The 23,768-nt window shown below is 37.1% G+C and overlaps 1 protein-coding gene across 1 annotated transcript; it reads left to right on the forward strand.

Annotated features, from left to right (window-relative positions):
- The first annotated feature begins 835 nt into the window (after positions 1-835).
- LOC115413230 (titin-like) lies at positions 836-17,449 on the forward strand. The gene is made up of 23 exons (XM_030125964.1): positions 836-1,237; positions 3,602-3,802; positions 3,909-3,992; positions 4,300-4,404; positions 4,512-4,667; positions 4,814-4,969; positions 5,073-5,216; positions 6,006-6,149; positions 7,008-7,151; positions 7,262-7,381; positions 7,501-7,620; positions 7,753-7,797; positions 7,897-7,944; positions 8,050-8,076; positions 9,805-9,948; positions 10,041-11,102; positions 11,579-11,638; positions 13,979-14,376; positions 14,629-14,916; positions 15,021-15,416; positions 15,510-15,866; positions 15,939-16,127; positions 16,454-17,449. The coding sequence occupies exons 1-23, from the start codon at positions 1,228-1,230 to the stop codon at positions 17,432-17,434; spliced, it is 5,379 nt and encodes a 1,792-aa protein (XP_029981824.1). The 5' UTR covers positions 836-1,227; the 3' UTR covers positions 17,435-17,449.
- The last annotated feature ends 6,319 nt before the right edge of the window (positions 17,450-23,768 follow it).

Genomic DNA, 23,768 nt, shown 5'->3' on the forward strand with positions numbered 1-23,768 from the left:
TTATAGCGAAAAGACAATCAGTTTGCATATAACCTGAACTGTGCCTTGTTTTAATGTTTTTCTCTTGTCTTGTTTGCACCCATTATATTTTATGCCTTTTGATGATGCTGTTACTCCCACAAAGAGGCTTTACTGTATGAATAAATATTGTTACTTTCCTACAATAATTGCCTAATAATTTTTTGACAAAAGTGAATTTTTTGCCTAAATCTTCAGACACTCAAAGTTTTTTTGTGTTTCTTGAAAAATCTGAAAAAAAAAAAACAAAAAACAAAAAACAAAAAAACACTTGGGCAATTATTTTAAAAATTTGACATTATGCAGAATACTGATGCAGCATTGGAAATGGGCACAAGATAGTACTGTTCATATCAGACCATTGTTTATTAAATGCCACAAGCTCTAATTTGACTCACACATGAAGCAATTTATAATTTTAGAAACATGTTTGTTTAGAGGCTCCATCATGAAACCAAATGTAAGTTTATGTTATGGAACGCTGTAGTTAAACACTTAAAAACACAAGCTTCAGTTGAAGGAAGGGGCTTCAGTTCATGTGGAATTTGGCGCCTCTTAAAGTTAGTTTTCAATCACTTCGCATTGTGATTAGTCCCAGTTCGAGGATACATTTCTCTGCCTCACCAGTAGGGGTTCCCAGTTCAGCCATCTGATCTAACACACCCCCCTCAACCGCCAAAAAAGGCCTGGCAGAGCAGCAGTTGTGCAGGACTCCAGCTAAGAATAACCCAGACCTTGTGAGGGGATACAGTTACCTTGAAGCCCCCCTGTACTGTGTTCTGACCTATACCCATGTGAGGCACCAATAACACTGGGGGTGGGATGTGTTGTCCGTTCCCCCTCGCCCTACCCTGTCCTGTGCTGCCTTAGCTTAGCTTGTTCCTCTCCTGTGCTGCTTTAATTCGCCTATCCGTCCCCAGACCCCCCTCTGCAATGCTGCCGCTGTGGCAGCTCCAAATTCCCCAAAAACTGTAAAGTCTGATTCTCATTTCCTTCACTCTTTCTTGAAGACGCTCAACCTGAGGATCAATGGGCCAAGAAACAAGAATCTGAAATGGAAATGGAATAATCCAACAATTGGGAATTTTTATTCTGTGACAAGTGGATACTGATTGGATTTAGTGAAGGTGTGAGTGTCCAGTCGGTTCTGCATGAGGAGGCTTTGCCCCCAACTCCAAAGACTACACCTGAAATAGTCTCCATATCACCATGGCTGAAGGTAGGACTGTGAACAACTGGAATCTGACTCAGATCTGATCAAATGAACAGCTTTAGTCTTCACTACAGCTTAGAAATCCTCAGCTAAACCGAATAAATAAGTGGAGATGTTTTGATGTGGTGCATCTTCTTAGGGAAATGTGTTGAAAGTACAGTGCTATAAATACAGGATATCATGTGGCCACAGTATTACCACTGCTATCTTGTGACAGGATATGTGAGTGGTGCTAGGGCTTAGGGTTTGCAACAACCCTGTTTGCACTTTTACATAAATCTTCTTTTCTGGATAAATAAGCTTTATTCTATAGCTGATGAGGCGTTACAGTTTGAAGGAAAACTCGCTATAACATGTAACTCAGATTGTTTTTCTGCAGCAAAAGAACAAGCTAGTGGTGAAATAGTGACACCAGCTGGTCATCATGAATAAATAATTTACTAAAGTGGTGCTTCTGAGATTTCTTAAAGTCTAGTGTTTGTTTTTGAGGAATCGAATGATGAGTCAGACGTGCTCTGACTTCATTCACAGTTTCAAGGTGTCTTTGACAGTTTGGCAGCAGCTCCTCTTGGACAGTACAACACAGCTGCCACTCATCCTCGATGAAGAGGATTTTGTCAAATGCCTGAAGCATTTTCCACAGAATCAGAAGCATATTACATGTTTGGACTGCTACATGCTGAAATGAGAATGACAGATGAAAAGTTCCAACATTAATCTTTAATCTTTGCAAGTTTAATCAATTAAATTCTAGGTAATACAAAGATGACTTGATGTAACATAGTTATGTTTTTTAAGAATATAATCCCCTAATATCAAGAAACGTCCCTACATGTTCCCTGGTATTAGAAATGCAACTGAAAACATGGATATCATTATTTATGTAACCTTTAGATCAGAGATTTGATTAAATACTGAAATTATTAGATATTAAACGGTGTCCTTCATAGATTATCTGCTAGTGTGACTAAAATGGGAGATGTTCAGGCTTCTTAATGCGATGATGATGATGGATTGCAGCTGATGTTTGTTATTTTAGAAACATTACAGTTGTCTATATCAGGAACTTCTACAGGGCTCAGAGCCAAAGGTGTAAATGTGCTGTTGGGCAAACATGAGTATTTAATATCAAATGACAACTCATAGTGTGGTCTCTGCAATCAATTAAAAAACTATGTTTGACTTGGCCTATGAATATATATTATGCATGCACACTGTTGTAAAGCTATAGTATAGTCCAGGGGTCAGCAACCCTGGTCCTAGAGAGCCACTATCCTGCATGTTTTAGATGTATCCCTCTTCCAACACACCTAATTCAAATGATAAGCTGATCATCAAGCTCTGCAGAAGCGGTGTGTTGGAAGAAGGAAACATCTAAAACATGCAGGATAGTAGCTCTCTAGGACCAGGGTTGCTGACCCCTGGTATAGTCAAAGCCTCAGTCATGTCATTCTTTGGTTTGTGGTCTGCTGTTTGAGTTTGGCATTTTGGCCACCTCCATCTTGATGTTTTTGGACACATTGATGCTAATATTTTGATAAGGGGTGAAGCTGGGGAAAGGTAAGGGGAGTAACTTGCAGAGCTATATGCTAATCTTCAATTACTAAAAACACCAACCATACGGACTATACGACAAACAAACTGCTCTATAATTTTAGCTTCTTAAATATTAGCTCATAATTTGTTTGATAACAGTAATGTCAACTTTGAGTAATGTCTAAACAGACTAATTATTGCTAGTTAACCAAATTAGCATGCTAGCTGACAGACCATATAACACCAAAGAGTGCTAACATTAGCTAATGTAGCTAAATTATGCTAATACCCTGAGGATTATAATTTAATTAAGCCAGGTAAACTTCATGATAGAAATATTTGACAGCTGTACTAGTGAAATGTCTTAGCCACAACTATAGAGGAAGTGTCTGACAGGAAAATATATTTTATTCAACAAACAGAAGCTCTGAAAATCTGACCCAGTAGACTCACTCATCTAGGCTTATCCTTCATAATTTCAGCTAAATTATGCATAATGTTAAGCTTTAATACTAGTTACACAGGTGAACAATAATAATAATAATAATAATAATAATAATAATAATAATAATAATAATAATAATAATAATAATATCACTTGATTTGTAATAATAATATCACTTGATATGTTCCTGAGCTGTGCTGATGATTACTTACATGTATTTGTTACTGTCTTTTTCAATGTTGAGTTACGGATACGTCTTTGTCACAGTAAATTTGGTCCATAGTTGTTGATTTTAGGTTGTTCAGTCTCTTTTGTTTTGTTTTTCATTTAACTCACTCAGACTATGACTTCATTTTTTTATGAAGCTGATGATTTCTTTCCATGTCCAGGCACCAAACCAGCCTCCTCTGCAGCCACTGGGTCCAATGGAGCAACAGCGGCACAGTCGACCTCTCTAAAATCCAGAGGTCTGGATCTCCTCAGGACGGTCAAAGTATCTGTGGAGCTCATGATCGCCCTTGTCGCGCTCCTGTCCTGGGTGGTTGTAGGCGTGGTGATGTTTGACTTTGTCGAATACAAGGCAGTCCCTGGTTAGTCATAAAGAGCTAAAAGTCTCTACCGTTAAGGTAACTTAATCAGTTTAGTCAGAAAATGTACAGAGCTGTAAGTAACTTTTTTGTTTGCTGCTCTTTTCAGACATTCAACAAATCATTACAGACCCTGTACAAGCAGTAAACGACGCTGTTGATGAAGTATCCAGTCTAGTAAATAAGTTTCAAGGTACAGAAGCAACAGTGTATTGGTGAAACTCCATTGTATTTCCAAAAGATCACATAAAACAGACCCTCTATCTATCTATCTATCTATCTATCTATCTATCTATCTATCTATCTATCTATCTATCTATCTATCTATCTATCCATCCATCCATCCATCCATCCATCCATCCATCCATCCATCCATCCATCCATCCATCCATCCATCCATCCAAATCTCCTCTCCTCTCCTCTCCTCTCCTCTCCTCTCCTCTCCTCTCCTCTCCTCTCCTCTCCTCTCCTCTCCTCTCCTCTCCTCTCCTCTCCTCCAGAATGTGCACCTGATTTAAGTGACCCCACGTCCGTTGCCACGTACACAGCTGAAGAAATAGGACTAGCAAAAGATGGAGTCGTTCGATATTTTTCAGATGAGGATGGTACGAAAAATCACACACACCCAACAAGTTTTTGACCAAGAATTTGTCAACATTTAAGTACAAATCTGTTATAATTCTGACTGTCTGATGTTTTCCTACATCTGCAGGCAATTTCTACCTTAGTTACATTGACCCTGTGGTCATTGGAAGACAAGCTTTCCACACTGCTGATGACTTCATGAAAGACGTAGGGGGCACCGTCAGGGACACCACATGTGCTATGATAGATAGTGTAGTTGATGCTATAAAGGATATAAATACAGGTATGCAGCCTATGTATCGCCAGCAGTATGAATTACATGGTGACTAATGTTGTGAAATTTCCCAAAGATATACTAATTCTTTGGTTTAACTCAATTAACTGTCGACTTTCAGTGTGATCCTTCACAATTGTCCATCTTTTTTGCAGGAGAAACGGATCTTAGCTACATAGACCCTGTAGTCATAGGCAGAAATGTCTTCAGCGTCACTAATGAGTTCATGTGTGGAGTTGGAGGCTCCATCCAGCATGTGCTCTGTGCCATCATAGACACTATTTTAGATGTAGGAAAAGGAATTTACCAAGGTAATATTTAACACCCAAACATCTTATAATAGACTCTTAATGTCACTTTTTTAACGTTTTCACACATTTTTTTTTCTAATTTCTTTTTTTTTTTTTTTTACAGGAACCACGGATGTCAGCTTCGTTGATCCGGTGGTAATTGGCAGAAAAACTTTTCATATCAGTAATGACGCTGTAGGAGGAATAGTGAGTCACATCCAGGACGTGCTCTGTGCCATCATAGACACTATACTGGACATTGTTAAAGGTACCTGCTCCTTTCATTGACACTCAGCATAGTGCAATAGTTTTAATAATGTAAAGTATATTAAGTGTAGTATATGTAAGTTGAGTCAGAGTCTGTTTTGAGCTGAGAGCCAGCCTATTGTTAATATTATTCATTCAGAGTGAATATATAAACTCCACACAGAAAGGCCCAGTGAACTATTTTTCCAAGACAATGACTGTCTTGTTGCTTTTATCTGTGACATGAGCCTGGACAGTGATTTTCTTTTAGGACACTGATTATTTTTTCCTGTAAAAATCGTATACTCACTCAGAAATTCATCAGTCCTTCTCTCCTGTTCCCCTTCAACAACAATGCTAGTAAAAATTACAAATGTGGTCAGATCATGTCAAAAACAACTGTAACGTCTCATAAGCAGACAAGTACATGCAGGTCTACTGAAACTAACTTGTAACTATTGATCATTAACTCTAATTAACATTTTTACTCATTAACTAATGTGTATATGGTAGACATAAAAAAAACACCACCTAACTAAAGCTGCAACTCTGTGAGCTTAAAGTATTCAAACGGTTCAATATGTAAGATTTACTTTCAGTCCAACACAGACCGCAACACCAGCCTCACATAACACACAAACATACTATTGTCACTGTACTGTACCAAATGAAGCATATGTTATTATGATAAACAATACATGTTGCAATTCATGAGTAACTGTCATGTTCAACATGTCTGTATCAAAACTGAAAAGTGTTAAATGAATTAACTGACTGGTGTTTTGGCTTGAATGTGTGCTGTTTTTCTTAGGAACCACTGACGTTAGTTTCATTGACCCTGTGGTTATTGGCAGAAATGTCTTCAATGTTACTAATGACTTTGTGAGTGGAATAACAGGATACATTCAGAGTGTACTTTGTGCAATCTTGGATATAGTCCTGGACATAGTGAAAGGTACAGTATTATCAGTTTTCATCATTTTCACTTTTAATTTTTATAACTGTATAACACCCCATGGGTTGAGGTAAATGGAAACAAAAGCAAGGCTTATATGTGTACTTCTCCAAATACAGGGAAAAGAGGGAAGAAACAATAATAATAATAATAATAATAATAATAATAAAACCTGCATACATACATACATACATAAGTAGTAAATGTAAATAGCTATAACAAAATATCCCACAGGTGATGGGGATAAATGGGGATAACCAGTAATCCTGGTGTAAATAAGGATTTCAACCTCAGAAGACATGTCTGGTTCAAATTTAACAATATATAGGCCAATATAGGGGACTGACTCTAGTTTGAGATTATTTAGATAATATTGTTTAGTTTGTTTCCATATACAGTAGGTCGGTATGTTTGTTCTGTCCATACTGCTCTGGTTTTTGCTACTCAGTAAAAGTATTAAAAATTAGGGACTTTCAATCCACCATTGCCCAGAGGTCTTTGCAGTATTTTCATTTTTATCCTCGGGAGTTGATTTCTGCATATCAACTGTGTAAAACAAGTATTGAGTTGTTTAAGGGACTTTCTTGAGTTTGGAGTTGGTAAAATCCAAAAGAGATACTAATATTTTAACAGGATTTGTTGAGCACAACACAGACTGCAACACGAACCTCACATAACACACAAATACACTCCTGTACACTTTAGATAATTCCACATTATATGTATTTTGATAAACTATGTCATAATTAATAAAGCATGTTGGAATTCATGAATAATTGTCATGTTTAATATCTTAATATCTTCTTAAATGAATTAACTAACTGGTGCTTTGGCTTGAATGTGTGTTGTTTTCCTCAGGAACCACTGACGTTAGTTTCATTGACCCCGTGGTTATTGGCAGAAATGTCTTCAATGTTATTAATGACTTTGTGAGTGGAATAGCAGGATACATTCAGGATGTACTTTGTGCAATCTTGGATGTATTCCTAAACACTGTAAAAGGTACGGTATTATTAATGTTTTTAACCTTTAATTAATATTTTCTGCAAACTGAAGGATTTGTTAGCTGCATCAAATTTCTTCCTAATTGCTTCCAACTGACTGTATGACAGATATCATGGACGCTGTGGGATTCAGCCCCATGTCAATTCTGAAGACAACAGCAGAAATCACCAGAGAACAGATAAACATGCTGACAGGCTACCTCTCCACAACACTGATGGGCGAACAAGGTCTGCTTTTACATCTGACTTATATACCACCTACGTGTCATTATTGTTGCTGCTATATTTGTGGGTTAAACTACCTGCTTGTACCATTATCTTTTACCAATCTTATGATGTTATTTCAGGTATCATGCCTGAGGTGTCAGTTGATCCCATGAAAGTGGTCGAAGACGCTGTGTTGGAGTTCAGCGACAAGAAAGATTTGTTCGTGGCTTACATGTCGAGCATGGTTGTTGGTGATCAAGGTATGTGTTTTGGGAGTGGTTTTATTCTATTTCAGATGGGTTAATAGTCACAATGTAAGAATTGATGAATACATACAAATAAGATAATATAATGTATTACTAACAGAATATATTACATTATATCTTTTGTAGGTGAACCTGTTACTACACCAGATGTCAGTGTAGTAACTGAAAAAGGTTTGAGCCTTTAATTAACACTTAAGTATTTATCATCTTATTAATGCAATGAAATGAATTAAACAACAATCAAACAAAATTGGTTATGTACTGTTTTAGATGACTCTGCAGCGCCATCATCTGATATAAATCTGGTGCAAAGGAAAGGTAAATACTCATTATATTGTATACATTATTTATTTTGGCTTTAAATGAGAATAGTTCCTTTAAAAATGTCTGGTCTTTCATTGTCACATTTCCTTTGACATGCAGGTGAATTCCTTCCACCTATTGAAAAAGGTAAGTAATTCCCACCATGTTGCAGACTATAAGTTTATTTTTGGACATATGTAATAGTTGTTGCTGGCGAATAGTGCATAGAATTATTCTGTCATGTTCTGGTGTTTAATGCATGTTCGCCCTGATTTTTGATGTTCTTACCCCTTATATTTGAATTGTATGAATTGTCTAATACATGAAGCCTGAGTGTTGTGTATTTTTCAATATATAAAGTTCTTACTGCATGCATACTAAGGTAATGTCATACGAATAAATGTCTGTGTGCAACAAAGTTGTTGTGGCTCATCCATCCTTTTGTTGAACAGTTTTGTTAGATTTGGATTTAACGTATCATGTGAATCTAAGTGTATGCGGTTTTGTTCCATCCTTTGTTAATGTGTTTGGATTTCTGTAATAATGCATGATAACTCTGATTATAATTATGGGCCATTTGGAGCATTTCGCCGATGCTACTATGTCTGAATGTGCAGCATCGTCTGACTGAATTCACATGTGTATAACCTACTGCATGAATGGATCTGGATTGTCTGAACTGGATGATGTATGTTTTCACACAGTTTTATACCATAGCATTTTATTTGGTAGTTGGAAAATGTTAAACAGTTTACACCACATGTATCAAAACTTAGGACATAAATCAGTAATTATGGGCTTTTTTTTCTAACTTTACTGCTTTAGATGTATGAAAACTAAACGAAAGCTTCGAGCAGTTATGGCTGGGATCTTACCCCTTTGTGCACACTGGGTGCGCGATGCAGTCCAGAGGTTTTATTGCTGTAGATATCTTCAGAGTCCAGTTAAATGTAGTTAAGAAGGAGCTAAATAAATCTTCCTTGTCAACTGGACATAGAAGGAAATGGGAAAATAAAATGATGAACATCCTAATAGTCATACACCATTGGTCCAAGATATTTTTTTTGCTTATTTGGACCTCATGTATGTGCCTATTAATTTTAATATCAGCCATTATTTTAGGCCATACACCGGAATTTGCATCACTAAGGAACTTCAAAACAAATGTGAGGTTCGTCAGCCAAAGTCTGTCAAAGTTTACTTAAGTACAGTGGCTAAAAATGACAAAAATGAGACAAAATGGAGGCTTTACATTTAAGTATAGATCATGATGCTGATACATGTATACTCACAATTTTGCACATCTGGGTGAAACCTCATTCTGGGACTTCAATTCTTTTATTTTCTAAAATTCTACAGGTGGTCGTATTTAGCCATTTTGGGCCACACATTAAAATTTACATCACCGCAGCTTCAGCTTTGAAGTGTCCATATTTATAATTTTTCATCAGAGAGGACAAAAGTGACCAACTGTGAGGTCACTCAGCTGAAGCTTGTAAGGAGAAGTTTGATAAAGCACAAAGTTTGAAAATGGTTTATTATTGTATATTCACAAACATTAGACCATTTAGTAACACACAAGTCCCCTCAAATATTAAAAAAGTAGTTCATAAAAATCATAATATCTTATCCAGTTTCTGAGTTCCCCTCCAAAATGTGCTTCTTTTGGGAAAATAGTCTTTACAGATTCATTACATTAATTGCTTATTATCATGAAGCATGCGGTGTACATTGTATAGTGTCATGAATGGCCATCGTTCTTGTTCTCATTCCACTCCATCGAAATCCTTCTGTACCTTTAAAGCAAGATTTGACATGAATGTAAAAAACAAAGGTGTGGTTCAGATAAAACACATCACATGGTTAATGATACAGTTGCAGACATTGTGCACGATGCCAAAGATGAAGCTGCTCCTGCTCCAGAGATAAGTGAAGCCTCAGATTTAAAGATGGAGGAGGGGGAAGCTGAGGTTCCCATCTCCAGTGAAGCAGACAGCAAAGCAGCAGAGGAAGATGATGGTACACATATGGTTTATCCCTATCTCTTTGGTTTTATTTATTCATAAATATAAGGTCACAAGGCATTAAATCTATTGCTATCACATTACTAGTGAAACTTGCTGATGCTGAAGAAGAAAAACATGAACCATCTCTGGGAGATGATGACCAAGTCCTTGCTGAGGAAGAGGAGGAGAAACAGGAGGACACTGAAGAAGTTCATGCCACCGAGGAGGGAGAAATTATTACTAAGGAGGATGCAGCAGATACTGAGGAAGAGGAGGAAAAGGAGGAAGTGGAGATAAAAGTAGAAGGGAGTTCTGCTGCAGAAGAGGAGGAGGAATTAAAAACAGAGGAGAAGGAAACAGAAGACCAAAAGGCAGAAGAGGAGGAAGAAGAGGAGACTACAGCAGAAGATGTGGTAGAAGCTGAGGAGGAAGAGGAGGAGAAGAAGGAAGAAGAAATAAAAACAGAACAGGTGGTAGAAGATGAGGAAGAGGAGGAGGAGGAGAAAAAAGAGGAGATAACAACAGAAGAGGTGGTAGAAACAGAAGAGGAGGAGGAGAAGGAGAAGATAAAAACAGAAGCCGTGGTAAAATCTGAGGAGGAGGAGGAGGAGGAGGAGGAGAAGAAAGAGGAAATAAAAACAGATGCCGTGATACAATCTGAGGAGGAGGAGGAGAAAGAGGAGATAAAAACAGAAGATGTGGTGGAAGCTGAGGAAGATGAAGAGGAGATTTTAGCTTCTACTGCCACCATCGAAAAATATGTGGTGTCTGAGAAAACAGAGGAAAGCATGGAAATAACTGACACAGATGAAGAACTTCAGGTGGACATGGTTTTGGAGGAAGAAGAAGACAAAGAAAGAGAAACAGAGGGTGAAGTAGAGATTACGGTAGAGGTGGACGATGACGTTGAAACAGAACCATCAGTCCAGAAACTTGATGTGGAACATCTGTCTGCTGTGAGGCCTGTTAATGAGAGTGTATCTGATGAGGAGGATGAAGAAGGAGAAGCACCAATATCACTGCCTGTTCATGACCAAGACATCACTGAAGACCACGATGAGAACAACAACAACAGCGAGAGGCTGAAAACTGACCCTGAGAGGCTGAAAAGAGCTGCATCCAAAGCTGATCGCAAAGACATACACCTCGAGAAACAGCTCGAGAAAGGTACAATACAAATATGCATCATCTTTTTTCATTGTCTGTACATGTTTCTGAATGGTGAGTGGTATAATTACTACACATGGAACATGTACAGTGTATATGTCCATGTGAATTGTTTGTATCCATGCAATATTCAGATATATTTTTTTATCTGAATAACTTGACAGTGTAACTAAAGTTGTTCATTGACTACTGCAACATATTTAATCATTTTTATTTTAGTACATTATGTTAATTCTGAGTTTATAGTGATGTGTGAATTATCAAGTAGAACATCAAGTTTCATACCAACACAATAATATCACTGAATCATAATATCATCATGATGGGGTGTGATTTTGATCAGCGTGTAGTGCTTATAGTGCTTATGCAAGCATGAGTTCTTTGTCATGATAACTCTACATAATTGAACCTCTTTGCAGATAACACCATTATTTACATTAACATGTTTCTCCATGTATCTGAATGGTATACTGCAGTTCTCAAAGAAGCAAAGGAAAGAGATACATTAAAAGAAGCTGAAGAAGCCATTATTAAAGGTAATATTCTTCTTCAGTCTTCTGCTACATTGCATTACTTAGTTTCACTTTTATTCCACAGGGACATTTTTCTGTCCTCCTCTAAAATCTCATGACTTTAGTGCAGTGGTTCTTAACCTGGGTTCGATCGAACCCTAGGGGTTCGGTGAGTCAGTCTCAGGGGTTCGGCGGAGGTCAAGACACACACTCGACTCATTAGTCAGGTGTGTGTGTCGGGCTAGGTCCGTGTATGTAAACAAACGGCTTCGGAGACTCTTTCTCTGATTGACATCCAATATACGCGGTGTATTGTTGTTGCTTATAGCACTACAACACATCCGGAAGTGTTTATAATCTCCTCCACTCGTCTGACGATGAATTATTTGAGTATTTTCCACATCGTTGTTATGACTTTTGCTACTTCCTGTTAACCACGGAGGCAGCCATGTGTAGCGTTCGTTTACATTTTTTGGTCACCGCACTGGTCAGTTACAGTCATGTGACAACCGACGCACCGTCGCGGACGGAGAAATCGTATTACGCTAAAGCCGAGCTAGTGTCGTAATAAAACAACGATCACAAAAATACTGAAGGAGTAACGAGAACTTTTTTTTTGATACACTACATTCAATTATCTTTTTTTATGTCAAAATTGCGTGGTTCGGAAAGTTCGGAGCGAGACGAAACGAAAACCGGGTTGACCTGACGGCCTACACATACATATACACAACAGCAGAAGTCACACTGATTTGCAGTAAATATTCATTATTATTGTAGCCTAATGGAAATTAGGTGATGGGTGTGTGTTAAAATGTAAAAAATGATAAATAGCATAAATACAATAAGTTCATTATTGGAATACATAAGGTTAAAAATTAAAACCATTTCAGTGTGGTTGTATTAAAAAAGGTCATGTCTTTGTGAAAAGGTGTGTAATTTGTTGTAAGTTCATGCACTGTATTGGTTTTGTTCTTTGAGCACAGTGATGTTAATGCACAGTTCATTTTGTGCACCAGTAAAACATATACCTGTGTCTTGAATTTGAAAAAAAAATCATATTGTATTTTGTAATAAAGAAGGGTTCAGTGAATGCGCATATGAAACTGGTGGGGTTCAGTGCCTCCAACAAGGTTAAGAACCACTGCTTTAGTGCAACTTGAGGCCACTGTTGGTCATATAATGAACTAGAAAAGCACTCGGAGAGCGCAGACCTCTCCCAAGGCAGATCAGTGTCCCCCCCTATCACCACCAAAATTTAATCGTTTGTTCCTTGTGCTACTATCAACATTTCCTGAAAATTTCATCAAAATCCATCCGTAACTTTTTGAGTTATCTTGCTAGCAGACAAACAGACAAACCCCGATGAAAACATAACCTCCGCCATTCCTTGGCGGAGGTAACAATGACACTTAGGAGCCAGACTTGTGAAATCTACAAATGATAATGGATTTTAAAACAAGTAACCCTGTCTCAAAGAAATTATATTCATATTAACTCAGTTGCTCAATGCATCAATAGATGAGACAGGTGGGGTGGAAGGTGGATTTACAAAATCCAGGACTTTGCCACCAGAGACAGGAGTTCACATCCAACTCCTCTAACTATTTAGTTTTAGGTAATATGAATACTTTGGTTATGGTTACGAAAAGATTGTTGTTTGAGTTAAATATAAGTATGTACTGTCAGTGTGTAAAGTAAACATTGAAAGTTTTATAATCATGTTGTCAAACCAGATCTTGTAATTCAAATTGATAGGTTTTTGATAGACTATAACATGATGTCAGTCAATAAGTTCAAGAGCAAGATTTTTGCCACTTCATGATATTAATTTACACTTATTTCTTCTAGCATTACATTTGTAACAGTTACCACTTAGCTGCAGATTAGCACAATTTCTATTGGGGTTTAAATTATGAATGTTGGATGTGCAAGAGGTGTTATTTTGCTAATATTGCACAAAAACTGTGACTCATTTTGTTTTGTAGCAAACCAGTTTATTTTTCAAATGTGTTGTTGCTTATACACCTCAAAGCCAGAGAAATTAGACAGGGGAAAAAAGCCAAACCTGTGAAAATAGAAATAAAAGAAGAGCAGCAGAAAAGATTAGGTCAAATCTGAAAAGCCCAAAGGTATTCTAAATTAGTAATCAAGTAATAATACTCTAAAGTGAAATGTACTACAACTGGGGAAAAATATGTATAAATCTTTCAATTTGTACCTTTATAACTTTATCTTGTCATGAAAAGAATTTCATTGTTGGATTTGAGCTACATTTTAAAGAAAGGAAAACCAATAATACTGGAGATATTAAGAGATATTTTGAAATATAAAATATTAAAAGGTGTTTGGTGCATCTTTCAGATGAAGTAACCCAATTATCCAAAGAGGAAGAAGTGGAGAAGCCCTCTGAGAAAAAGAAAGATTTATTAGAGCCTGAACTTGAAAAGAAGGAAGCATCCAAAGACAAAATTGAGGAGGACAAAAAACCAAAACAAAAGAAAGAAGTAAAGAAAACACCCAAAGAAAAAGAAGAAAAGAAACATCCAATACAGGTAAAGAAACTCCTCAAGAAAGAAACAGAAGAAAAGAAACCTCCCAAAGAAAAGGATGAACTGAAAAAGCCTCAGAAAAAAGTGAAAGAGGAGGAGAAACCTTCCAAAGAAGTAAAAGCTGAAAAGAAACCTCTCAAAAAAGTAAAACAAGAGAAAAAACCTCTCAAAGAAAAGGATGATCTGAAAAAACCTCCAAAAGAAAAAGAGGTGAAAAAACCTCTCAAAGAAAAGGATGATCTGAAAAAACCTCCAAAAGAAAAGAGGTGAAGAAACCTCTGAAAGAAAAGGAAGAAGTGAAGAAACTTCCCAAAGAAAAACAGGAAGGGAAGAAACCTCCCAAAGAAAAGAAGAGAAGAAACCTCCTAAAGAAAGGCAGAGGTGAAGAAACCCCCCAAAGAAAAGGAAGAAGTCAGGAAACCTCCCAAAGAAAAAGAAGAGACAAAACCAACCAAAGAGAAGGAAGAAGTGAAGAAACCTCCCAAACAAAAAGAAGTGAAGAAACCTTCCAAAGAAAAAGAAGAGGTAAAGAAAGCTCTCAAAGAAAAAGAAGTCAAGAAACCTCCAAAAGAAGTAAAAGAAGAGAAGAAACTTCCCAAAGAAAAGAAAGAAGTGAAGAAACCTCCCAAGGAAAAGGAGGAAGTAAAGAAACCCCCTAAAGAAGTAAAAGAAGAGAAGGAACCTCCCAAAGAAAAAGAAGAGGTAAAGAAAGCTCCCAAAGAAAAAGAAGTCAAGAAACCTCCAAAAGAAGTAAAAGAAGATAAGAAACCCCCCAAAGAAAAGAAAGAAGTGAAGAAACCTCCCAAGGAAAAGGAGGAAGTAAAGAAACCCCCTAAGAAGTAAAAGAAGAGAAGGAACCTCCCAAAGAAAAAGAAGAGGTAAAGAAAGCTCCCAAAGAAAAAGAAGTCAAGAAACCTCCAAAAGAAGTAAAAGAAGATAAGAAACCCCCCAAAGAAAAGAAAGAAGTGAAGAAACCTCCCAAGGAAAAGGAGGAAGTAAAGAAGCCCCCCAAAGAAGTAAAAGAAGAGAAGAAACCTTCCAAAGAAAAGAAGGAAGTCAAGAAAGCCCCCAAAGATGTAAAGGAAAAGAAGGAACCTCCCAAAGAAAAAGAAGTCAAGAAACCTCCAAAAGAAGTAAAAGAAGAGAAGGAACCTCCCAAAGAAAAAGAAGTCAAGAAGCCTCTCAAAGAAGTTATAGAAGAGAAGAAATATCCCACAGAAAAGGAAGAAGTGAAGAAACCTCCAAAAGAAGTAAAAGAAGAGAAGAAACCTCCCAAGGAAAAAGAGGAAGTGAAGAAACCCCCCAAAGAAGAAAAAGAAGAGAAGAAACCTTCAAAAGAAAAGGAAGAAGTGAAGAAACCACCCAAAGAAAAAGAAGTGAAGAAACCTCCCAAAGAAAAGGAGGAAATCAAGAAACCTCCCAAAGAAGTGACAGAAGAAGCAAAACTTGCCAAAGGACCAAAAGATGAAATAAAGAAACCTCCCAAAGAAAAGGAGGAAGCGAAGAAACCTCCCAAAGAAGTAAAAGAAGTAAAACCTCCCAAAGAACCAAAAGAGGAACTGAAGAAACCACCCAAGGAAAAGAGGGAAGTCAAGAAACCTCCCAAAGAAGCAAAACCTCCCAAAGAAGAAGTAAAGAAACCTCCCAAAGAACCAAAAGAAGAGAAGAAACCTTCCAAAGAAAAGGAGGACGTCAAGAAAGTTCACAAAGAAAAAGAAGAGAAGAAACCTCCCAAAGAAGTGAAAAAAGAAGCAAAAACTCCCAAAGAAAAGGAGGAAGTAATGAGACTTCCCAAAGAAAAGGAGGAAGCTAAGAAGCCTCCCAAAGAGAAGGAAGAAGTCAAGAAACCTCCAAAAGAAGAGGAAGAAGCCAAGAAACCTCCCAAAGAAGTGAAAGCAGAGAAGAAACCTTCCAAAGGACCAAAAGTGGACGTGAAGAAGCTTCTCAAAGAAAAGGAGGAAGCAAAGAAACCTCCCAAAGGAAGGAAGAAGCCAAGAAACCTCTCAAAGAAAAGGAAGACAAGAAACCTCCCAAAGAAGTGAAAGAAAAAGCAAAACCCCCCAAAGAACCAAAAGAGGAAGTGAAGAAGCCTCTCAAAGAAAAGGAGGAAGCAAAGAAACCTCCCAAAGAAAAGGAAGAAATTAAGAAGCCTCCCAAAGAGAAGGAGGAAGTCAAGAAACCTCCCAAAGAAAGGAAAGAAAAAGCAAAACCCCACAAAGAACCAAAAGAGGAAGAAAAGAAGCCTCCCAAAGAAAAGGAGGAAGCCAAGAAACCTCCCAAAGAAAAGGAGGAAGCCAAGAAACCTCTCAAAGAAGTGAAAGAAAAAGCAAAACCCCCCAAAGAACCAAAAGAGGAAGAAAAGAAGCCTCCCAAAGAAAAGGAGGAAGCCAAGAAGCCTCCCAAAGAGAAGGAGGAAGTCAAGAAACCTCCCAAAGAAGTGAAAGAAAAAGCAAAACCCCCCAAAGAACCAAAAGAGGAAGAAAAGAAGCCTCCCAAAGAAAAGGAGGAAGCCAAGAAACCTCCCAAAGAAGTGAAAGAAAAAGCAAAACCCCCCAAAGAACCAAAAGAGGAAGAAAAGAAGCCTCCCAAAGAAAAGGAGGAAGCCAAGAAGCCTCCCAAAGAGAAGGAGGAAGTCAAGAAACCTCCCAAAGAAGTGAAAGAAAAAGCAAAACCCCCCAAAGAACCAAAAGAGGAAGAAAAGAAGCCTCCCAAAGAAAAGGAGGAAGCCAAGAAACCTCCCAAAGAAAAGGAGGAAGCCAAGAAACCTCTCAAAGAAGTGAAAGAAAAAGCAAAACCCCCCAAAGAACCAAAAGAGGAAGTAAAGAAGCCTCTCAAAGAAAAGGAGGAAGCAAAGAAACCTCCCAAAGAAAAGGAAGAAGCTAAGAAACCTCCCAAAGAAAAGGAAGAAGCTAAGAAACCTCCCAAAGAGAAGGAGGAAGTCAAGAAACCTCCCAAAGAAAAGGAGGAAGCCAAGAAACCTCTCAAAGAAGTGAAAGAAAAAAGCAAAACCCCCCAAAGAACCAAAAGAGGAAGTAAAGAAGCCTCTCAAAGAAAGGAAGAAGCAAAGAAACCTCCCAAAGAAAAGGAAGAAGCTAAGAAACCTCCCAAAGAGAAGGAGGAAGTCAAGAAACCTCCCAAAGAAAAGGAGGAAGCCAAGAAACCTCTCAAAGAAGTGAAAGAAAAAGCAAAACCCCCCAAAGAACCAAAAGAGGAAGTGAAGAAGCCTCTCAAAGAAAAGAAGGAAGCCAAGAAACCCCCCAAGAAGTGAAAGAAGAAGCAAAAACCCCCAAAGAACTGAAAGAGAAAGTGAAAAAGCCTCCCAAAGAAAAGGAGGAAGCAAAGAAACCTCCCAAAGAAAAGGAAGAAGTCAAGAAACCTCCCAAAGAAATGAAAGAAGTAAAAACCCCCAAAGAACCAAAAGAGGAAGTGAAGAAGCTTCCCAAAGAAAAGGAGGAAGCCAAGAAACCCCCCAAAGAAGTGAAAGAAGCAAAGCCTCCCAAAGAACCGAAAGACGAAGTGAAAAAGCCTCCCAAAGAAAAGGAGGAAGCCGAGAAACCACCCAAAGAAAAGGAGGAAGTCAAGATACCTCCCAAAGAAGTGAAAGAAGAAGCAAAGCCCCCCAAAGAACCAAAAGAGGAAGTCAAGAAACCTCCCACAGAAAAGGAGGAGGCCAAGAAACCTCCTAAAGACGTGAAAGAAGTAAAAACCCCCAAAGAACCAAAAGAGGAAGTGAAGAAGGCTCCCAAAGAAAAGGAAGAAGTCAAGATACCTCCCAAAGACGTAAAAGAAGTAAAACCTCCCAAAGAACCAAAGAGGAAGTCAGAAACCTACCAGAGAAAAGATGGAAGTCAAGAACTGCCCATGAGAAGTAAAAGAAGTAAAACCTCCTAAAGAACCAAAAGAGGAAGTGAAGAAGCCTCCCAAAGAACCAAAAGAGGAAGTCAAGAACCTCTCAAAGAACCAAAAGAGGAAGTCAAGAAACCTCTCAAAGAACCAAAAGAGGAAGTCAAAAAGCCTCCCAAAGAAAAGGAAGTCAAGAAACCTCCCAAAGAAGTGAAAGAAGTAAAACCTCCCAAAGAACCAAAAGAGGAAGTGAAGAAGCCTCCCAAGAACCAAAAGAGGAAGTCAAGAAACCTCTCAAAGAACCAAAAGAGGAAGTGAAGAAACCTCCCAAAGAAAAGGAGGAAGTGAAGAAACCTCCCAAAGAAGTGAAAGAAGTAAAACCTCCCAAAGAACCAAAAGAGGAAGTCAAGAAACCTCCCAAAGAAAAAGCTGAAGCAAAACCTCCCAAGAAAGGAGGAAGTCAGAAACCTCTCAAAGAGAAGAAGAGAGAAGAAACCTCCCAAAGTAAAAGAGGAAGTAAAGACACCTCCCAAAGTGGAGAAAGAAGATATTAAAAGGAAAGAAATCAAGACAGGTACTGTATGTTTAATACAGCATTTTATGTCCAGTGAGTAGGAGTTAGAAGAATCTGTGACATTAAATGTATGTAATGTTCACAATTATCACTGCATAACCACCAGAAAATAAGAATCACTGTGTTGTTGTTACCACAGAATGGCTCATTTATTTCTTCTTTCTCTGAGATTAGAACAAACACATGGGCTCTTGTCATGTTTTCATTGGTCATTACTGGTTCTTCCAGAAGGGGAAGATAGACGTGAAGGTATATTTGTTGGTTGCAGACTACAACCTCACCACTAGATGCCAATAAATCCTACACAATGGACCTTTAAACATTACAAAATATATGGCTTTATATGCATTTCCTATATATACTATATACAATACAGACGAATTGGTGAAAGAAACAAAAAAGAGAATTTCCATATATATCTCAGCAGAGAGTGAAATTGAACCACTGATGGAAATTTAAGTATTCCAAATACATCTGCCCCTAATTGGAATCATGTAATTTATTAACCCATAAATTGCTATATTACAATATAATTTGAGGAACATGGTCATACACTATCTCTTTTTTTATTTCAGTTGCTAAACCCAAAAAGATTATTCGAGTAATCAAGAAGGAGGCTGCACCAGTGCTGACGAAGGAACATGTTAACATCACAAAAGCAGGTGAGATGGAACGTAAAAGTAACAACTGCAGTGGTAAAATGCTGCAAAACAGCATGTAATTTTCTGATTATAGCAATAAATCTATTTATTTCAACATTATTTGCAAAGATTGGTTCTTAAATTTTCTCAGGTCAAAGCTAAACCAGAACCCGGGGATCATTTTCTTATTTGTTGTTTTTCTTTAGCTGTTCACATGTACAGTGATAATTTCCTTGAAATAATGCTATCTAAATGAGCTAGTGGTGAATTCAAGGATCACCAAGAATATTATGGTATATCACAGATTTTGATGTCAATATTTTACACCTCTGACAACTCTTAATGTGCCTGAGAAAGAAACCACATTGTACAAGGAGGCTAATAAATGATGCTAATGTTAGTTCATAACTTTTACTTCCTATGTGTCTCCACAGTCGAGGTTGAACCAAAACCAAAACCCACACTGGTTCACAAAGGTAAAAACAGATGTCTGCCACAATAGTTTAACTCTAATGTGACCACGTTTGACTCAGGAGATACTCATACTGTACTCATACTCATACTATAGACAAAGAAACACAATTATATACTCCTAACAACTTCAGCCATTATTTATTTTCTGTTTTAAGATGCTGAGGTTACCAAAGAAAAGGCCAAAAAAGCTCCTCCCAAGAAAGGTAGGTTATATTTAATGTAGATACTGTTTAATGAAATATATTTACAGTTTCTTTGTTTGACAGTAATTTTCTGCATGACAAATTCACTATTCTAGTGCTGTAATTTACATAATACAGTTTTAAATGGAGCCATATAAGCTAATACCATGATACCAGGTTATGTTATATTTTGTTCTAGAACAGTTTTAACTCACTGATCCTACCAATGTGCTTTGTTTGATACAGAAGCTCCAAAGGAAAAGGTCAAAGCTGCTCCTGTTAAAGGTGAAACATACATACTATCAGTACAAGCTATAAAGAGAAAAGCCATGGATGTAGCCCACTGTAACATTATACTTTTGTTAAACAGAGGCAGCTGCTCCAAAAGAAAAGGCCAAACCAGTTGTTCTGGCTAAAGGTAAGTCCTTTATGTGCCCCTTACATATGAATTAAACTTACATTTACATACTGCAAGTGATTGATATTTTTCTATAATTTTTCTTCAGAACCAGAAGTTCGCTCCGAAAAATGTTTCTCTGTTCAAAGAGAAAGTCAAAGTAGTCCCAATCAAGAGAGGTATATTTATTGTGTTTCTTACTCATAATTGCATTAAAGGTAGGGTAGGAGATCCTGGAAAAAACAGTCTGAGCAAGCTACATTTTGAAACTATATAATTCAAAAGTCCAACCCCTTTCTTCAGACTTCCCCCCAAAGCCATGCCTCCAGAGTACCGGACTGTACTCACAGAGGGGGGAGGGACCAATGGCAGTTGAGCTTGATAGACATATCAGCATTCAATCATTTTGATGGGCTTGGTTAAAATGATTGATGGTGATTTTCCGTCCTGTCCATTCCACAGGTGACTAAATTGTTATTTTTGTGTTACATCATTTAATTAATTGGTTACAATCGGGATGTGAATGGGATTTTTAGCAATATAATAAAAAAATGCTCCAGGAAAACATCTCTTATCCTACCTTTAAAGTATGCATAAATATTTTTTCATTACCTGCTCAGCTTCAATATTCTTGGAGAAACTGGTCATTTCCATGTTACCTTTTGAATGCTGTTTATCTAACTTTACCTACTTTATGTTTTATTACATTCAAGTGCAAAAACACAGAGTCAGAGCAGTTTCTGCCAAGATCGGTGAGACAGACTTCATATATTACATGTACATGTCATCAGGGGGTTTGTTTCATATACTGAACATCATGTTTTGTGTTTTATGATCTGTGTAGCTGAGGTTCCAAAACCAAAGCCGAAACCGACCCCCGGTTATAAGGTAAAATGATGCAAATCAGTGAGAAAAGTTCAAAGTTACAGAACAGTGTTCATTATTATCACCAAATGGTTTCTCGCAGAAGCTGAGGCTCCACACAAAAATGTGTCCGCTGACCAAAGAAAAAGGTGAAGGTCACACCACTGAAGAAAGGTACGTGTTACTGTTTGCAGCTTATTTTAATGGTGTTAAAGCTCAACCCTCAAATTCCATTACAAATACACTGTTGCCCATGAAGTGGAATAATTTTGTTTTCAGACACATTCCTCTTTTTATTCCTATTTATACACATCAACAATGACCTTTGACCGTTGCATTGGGTTCCAGTTATACTATCTATCCAGAATAAATCACATTATCACAATCATTTCATGAGAAGAGGTAAAAATATTTTATTCCAACTTTATGGACAATAATATATTTTATTATTTTATTTTCCACAAAGTCAAAGTTAAAAGCTTTAATATGTATCACTGTTAGTGCCTGTGACCCCAAAAGAGAAAATCAAAGCAGCACCAGCAATAAAGGTAACATGTTAAAGTATATTCAGTATATTTATTTTATATGGGAATGGACAATAGTAGATAAAATACATAATGTATAACTGTAATCATTTTCTTGTGTTAGAAGCTGAAGTTCTCAAGGAGAAAAGGCAGGGCCAGTTGCCAAAAAAGGTGTGTCTTATTTGAACTTATAATTGTTTTTCTAATAAAGTTATTGTTTTTATCACATTTTGCATAATATTTCCACTGTAACCATGATAGTTAAATATGACTGTGTATATTATAGTACCTGTTACCAAAGTGAAACGTACACCACCTGAAAAGAAGAAAGGTATCTGTAGTAGTAGAAGTGTGTGTTGTAGCGCTTTGTACAGTAGATGTAGAAAACTCTACTTAATGCATAATCCCTCAATCATGTATATTTTTGTAGATGTGATGGGAGATATTCTCTCCTAAAAAAAAACAGTAAAATCTTGTGACTTTTTTTGCCCCAGTTTGACTTACTAAGAATTCATTGGATTTTGATGGATTTAGTATGCTTTTCATGTTAAATCTCTAATTCTCATAAAACAACACAGATTTCACCCAGTATCACAGCTTTAAAATGAAGTTATCTCATTATTTATTCCATCCAGTCCCAAACACTCAGTGGTTCAGTGTTTTACTGTCACTTGAATCCTCAGTGTTATGTTGAATTTTCATGGTCACATTATTCAGCAATTATAGAAGTAATGCTATAACGCAAGTACGATTGATTCTGTATTTACATTTATGATTAATTTATCTGCTATTGAAGACAGACTGCAGTAATGCATGTAACTGTCGAACATACAAACATCATATTCACAGAAATACTGACTTTTTCTTTGACAATGCAGTCTTTTCTTACAATTATTATAAAGTATATGGCCCTTTATATTATTTTCTGCACTTATTTAATATTTTTTGCAGTATAACTGTCTCTATGTTGCTATAACATTGTAAATACCCCCATCATTGGACCTGATTAAGGATTATCTTATCTTATCTTATCTTATCTTATCTTATCTTATCTTATCTTATCTTATCTTATCTTATCTTATCTTATCTTATCTCTCAGTAAAATAGAATGTTGATTAAAATACTGAAATTAACTGAATTTTTTCCTCTTTTCTCATTAGAACCTGAGGCCAAACCAGTCCATGCCAAAAAAAGGTTAATGCATTTATAATCCTTTAGTAATTAAACCTGAATGTTTTTCAGCACAAAGACTGTAAGTTTTTCCATCCATATATTCCGAAGTTACAAAGGAGAAGCCTAAAGCAGCCCTGAAAAAGAAGGGAATGAAAAGTTGTAAAAGCCAAAGAAATATGCTGTTCTTATCTCTACATTGTAAATATGTCTTTGCATTTGGAATTTGCTTCTAAAACAGAGCCTGTAGCAAGAAAAGAAAAGCTCAAACCACACCTTAAGAAAAAAGGTACTCTGGCTTGAACATTTGCATGCAGATTCTTATGTTAGAGCTGCAAAAATGTTTAAATCTGCAAATGGCATTAAATTAATATGAAGATATGCCTTACTCCTATTTACTCAGAGCCTAAAGTCCTAAAGAAGAAAGTCAAACCGATTCTTACAAAAGGTACAATGTAAAAAAAAATAATGTTATGAATGGATTAATTTCTTAATGTAGGAATAAACAGCTGTTTTGTGGTGAATTTTCCTATATGTTTCTAACTACAGACTATAAATAAGTTAATCCATTACATTTTTTCTTTGATGGCTCAGCTGCATTGAGGATAAAGCGCAGGCCTGTTCGTATGAAGAAAGGTACATTAGTAAAAATATAACATGTATGAGAGGAGCAACAGATCTGGACACGAAATGAAAAAGCCCTTTTGCCTATGAGAAACCACAGCAGGTCCATAGGCAACACCTGTTTCTGTCCATGATCCTAGGAATATGCTTATGTGGAATCAGTTTAATGAGCTACTTGATAGATGATAGGCCTTCAAAGTAAAAGCCCCAAACCAGCATTAATACTGATTTTGATTCTCTGGATAACTGACATGTTATTGCAGAGTTTCTTGCACTGACCAAAGCTGCTTTATGCTCTGCCAGCTGCTT

Source organism: Sphaeramia orbicularis, chromosome 22 (genome assembly GCF_902148855.1).
Source record: "Sphaeramia orbicularis chromosome 22, fSphaOr1.1, whole genome shotgun sequence".
Classification (NCBI taxonomy): Eukaryota; Metazoa; Chordata; class Actinopteri; order Kurtiformes; family Apogonidae; genus Sphaeramia; species Sphaeramia orbicularis.